A 3,895-nucleotide genomic window follows, 5' to 3' on the forward strand; every position below is an offset into this window, starting at 1 on the left:
CCCTGAGTAGAAGAAAACGTAGCGAATATGGCCACTGCTGTATTGTGAGTCGCTTCATTGGACACCACACTTTCTAAAAAACAGCTGATTCTGGGCTTAATTTTATATGCAACTCAGAATCAGCAAAATTCATGCTCCTTCTCATTATCAACCCTGATCAGATTTTACCCCCCGAGGAGTACTCAAAACGCATTACTACTGTATATACTGTGAATACAAGACAACATATTTAGTCTGTTCCAATTGCAGTCCGGTTTACAGGATTTAGTCAGAACTTACAGGAAGTCGTTCCTATTGACATAAAACCTGTAAGTGGGAACACTTTTGAGAGAGTAACTGAGCAACTGTTCCTAGTCAGAAGTTACAGGATTTAGTTCGGAGCTTTTTTTCCTGTAAGTTCATGAAAAGTGTCAAACGATCAGCTGATTTGCATGTGCCAGCAAAAAAAGGAAGCGGTGTAAGCAAAGAACCTTATATTTGTAAAAAAATGGAAGTAAACAACGAAATATTTGAAGACGTATAGATGTTAATAATTAGTTGGTAATATTTCAGCCCAATCATTGTTGTCCAAATGGCATGTAAACAAACCGACTGACGCTTTTACAGGAAATAGTGCTTTTTGCGTTCCCGTGCACTTCTGCATCTGTTCTCCTTTTACTCTCACTTGAGAGAGTAAAATTGTTGTTTGACAGTTCCACAGGTTTTAGTCGGAAAAGGAACAGACTAATTGTGCGGTAACGAAACTGTTTTTCGTATCGATACTAAAATGTGTTGCGTGTATATGTACGTACATGCATGCATGATTCGTGTGAGGTATTTACAAGTGCTTGATTGTATCAAATTGTTCGAATCGATACAAAATATGTTGCGTGTATACATGTGTTTATATGCACATGTATGCATATGTACGAACGAACATTTCCTTACGCTGCAAGATTTGTTGTGATGATTCTTGTGAGGTACAAGTGGTTGTATCAAAAGTAACGAGTAAAGTAACGAAACGAAAGATACGGGTGTTGATTGGATTAGTATCGAATACATACGGGTATCCAAATTTTCGTTACTTTTACAGCTCTATCATGGTGTAATAATAGGTGTGTATCACGATTGAGAGAAATAGAGACTGCGCCAATCGCGGTACCGCTAATCCGCTCTTTGTGATTTTGACAGAATCAGCTGTGTGCGTGACGTCATCTTGGTGCAATGTTGATTGTGAGCATACGAAAAAACCAAATAATTTTAATATTTGTATATATATTAAAAAAAGTATATATATATGTATATATTATAAAAAGTGGAAGCAGTTCTGCTGGCGAGGAGATGCATTAAACACCAAATCGAGCTATGTGTGCATGAAGCACTTTACTAGTGAAGATATTGAAAATAATACACAGTTCTAAATGGGTAACATATTGTGTATTTTCATATTAACTGCATTTGATTTTGTTTTGTAAATGCCTTAGGTTTTGCAAAACTTCGTCGTTTAAAACGTGGTGCGGTGCCTACCATTTACGAAGAAAATCTGGGGGATTCCCAGCGTACGGAAAGAACATTAAACAACATTTAGGTGATGGCATAATTCCACCATGCATTTAGATGTGTTTTGTTGCTTCTGGTATCTAATGCCCGTATGATACTACGTTTTTTTCTTGTATTTCGAGTGTATTTTACGCTGTATTTTGAAAGAAAGAGAAGGTCACATACAATTTCAGTACTTGTGTAAGCGAGTAAGCTATATACCAAAAAACAAACGAAAAACTAACGAAAAACAAACTAGGTTGTTAAAAACAGTCCGGCCAACTTGTATTTCGTTAGGTTTTTTTGACAGATGGCTGTATTTCGTTAGCTTTTTTACACAGCTGTTTGCATTTTGACATACGAGAGATTTTCTAAGCATACAATGGAAATACAAGTTTTATCTATTGCAACAAATTGTTTGCTAAACGCTGCTGCCTTAATACAGCGTAGGAAAAAGAAAAAGACTAAAAAAAAATATTCTGCGCAATGGCTTTTAAAAAGAGAACTGGAAGGTAAGTTTCGAATTCCACATTATATACACATGTATATAGTTCGTTTTTTGTAATTATCAAAAATACTTTTCATAGGATTTAGCCATAAACTGTTAAAGGAAATTGAGTGCGAGGATTCAATCCTTCACAAAAATATCTTAAGAATGACTCCAGCTCAGTTTGCATTCTTATTAGAAAAAGTACGCCCCTATATTAGCAAGCAGGATACAAAATTCAGGAACTGCATAGGAGCTGCGGAACGGCTGCAGCTGACATTGCGATATCTATCCACTGGTAAGATATAATATTTTCTTGGTAATTTTTAGTACCGACATACATATGTATGTACATATTTCCAAAATTAGGTGAAACCCAAAGGTCACTTCAATTGCCGTTCCGAATTCAGCAGTCAACCATTTCCAGAATTTTAAAGGGATCAATTCCCGCAATATATTTGGCGTTAAGGGAGGAGTATTTGAAATTCCCTGCAAGTGAGCAAGATTGGCGTGATATTGCAAAAGACTTTTATCAGATGTGGGGATTCCCGAACTGCATCGGCGCTTTAGATGGTAAACTAACAATTAACACTTTTAAATTCAATCAAACTGATGAAACGTCTCAGGAAAGCATTGCAGAATACTGCCAGTGAGGAAAGCGGGATCTACGTATTTCAATTACAAAGGATACCATTCATTTGTATTGATGGCAATCGCTGATGCCCACTATCGTTTTATTTATGCTGATGACGGTGTTAATGGGAGAGTGGGTGATGCTGGAATTTGGTTGAACTCGGACCTGAAATACGCTATTGAAAAAAATGAAGTACATATACCAGCCCCATGCACGCTCCCTTTCATGTCAACTCCCTCGTCTTTTGTGCTTTTAGCCGATGATGCCTTTGCTCTAAAAGACTACTTAATGAAACCTTACTCTCATCTAAGACTATCACCAAGCGAACTTAAATACAACAACATACTTTAGAGGAACACGCGCGTTGTTGAAAATGCTTTTGGCATTCTTGCGAACCGTTTTCGAGTTTTATTTTCACCCATCCATCGCGCTCCAGCTGCAGCCATTCAGATTGTATTATCTTGCGTATGTGTGCACAACTTTTTAAGAACAGAAAATGTGAAAAAGAAAACTACGTTTGACGCCATTTCCGAAAATGAAATAGATGCTGTTACTGATTAAAACACGCGTTGACAATTTACCAATACAGGCTTTATTCATCCGCTTATCTGTGCACAAGATGGAAGCTAAAAAGAGTTTTCGTCGCCTTTTATAGAAAATTTCAGGAATTTAGAGTACCGTACAATGATTCTTAACGAAACAAACAAATGTAATCACAAAACAGAAATGAATGACAAGAACGAGAATAGTATTGCCAGACGATCACGAAATGACAGAAAATAAACTTAACTAAGAGGTTACAGCTTCAACATCCTGCCCGGTCGAGTCGGTTGACTCGAAATCCTCAGGCTCCAGTAAGAGGCACAGCTTCTGAACAGCTCGAGTCATGCATCCGCCGGAAGTTCTTAATGTGACATTGCGAACCGCCCCGTCAGCCCCAGGATGTACAGCCACGACGCGACCCATGCGCCAGTGAGTCGGAGGCAAGTTCTCATGCTTGACGAGTACGATATCATTGACCCTTATGTTAGTGGTGCGCCGATGCCATTTGTGGCGCCTCTGCAGAGTGGTCAGATACTCCTCACTCCACCGCTGCCAAAACACTTGTTGAACCTGCCGTACCCATTGCCATTGTTTCAGTCGGTTGTTTGGAATATGTTGAATGTCTGGCTCCGGGACTGCTATCAGCGGAGCCCCAATCAGGAAATCACCAGGCGACAGCGCGAACTTCTCTTCCGGGTCCTCGTACAGGGGGG

At 39.0% G+C, this 3,895-nt stretch overlaps 1 protein-coding gene across 1 annotated transcript; it reads left to right on the plus strand.

Moving 5' to 3' along the window:
* The first annotated feature begins 1,334 nt into the window (after nucleotides 1–1,334).
* LOC118750396 (protein ANTAGONIST OF LIKE HETEROCHROMATIN PROTEIN 1-like) lies at nucleotides 1,335–3,370 on the plus strand. Its single transcript, XM_036485114.1, has 3 exons — nucleotides 1,335–2,030; nucleotides 2,106–2,303; nucleotides 2,375–3,370. The coding sequence occupies exons 1-3, from the start codon at nucleotides 1,901–1,903 to the stop codon at nucleotides 2,656–2,658; spliced, it is 612 nt and encodes a 203-aa protein (XP_036341007.1). The 5' UTR covers nucleotides 1,335–1,900; the 3' UTR covers nucleotides 2,659–3,370.
* Nucleotides 3,371–3,895: the final 525 nt, after the last annotated feature.

Source organism: Rhagoletis pomonella, unplaced genomic scaffold (assembly GCF_013731165.1).
Source record: "Rhagoletis pomonella isolate Grant_MI unplaced genomic scaffold, Rhpom_1.0 Rhpom_scaffold_00221, whole genome shotgun sequence".
Classification (NCBI taxonomy): domain Eukaryota; kingdom Metazoa; phylum Arthropoda; class Insecta; order Diptera; family Tephritidae; genus Rhagoletis; species Rhagoletis pomonella.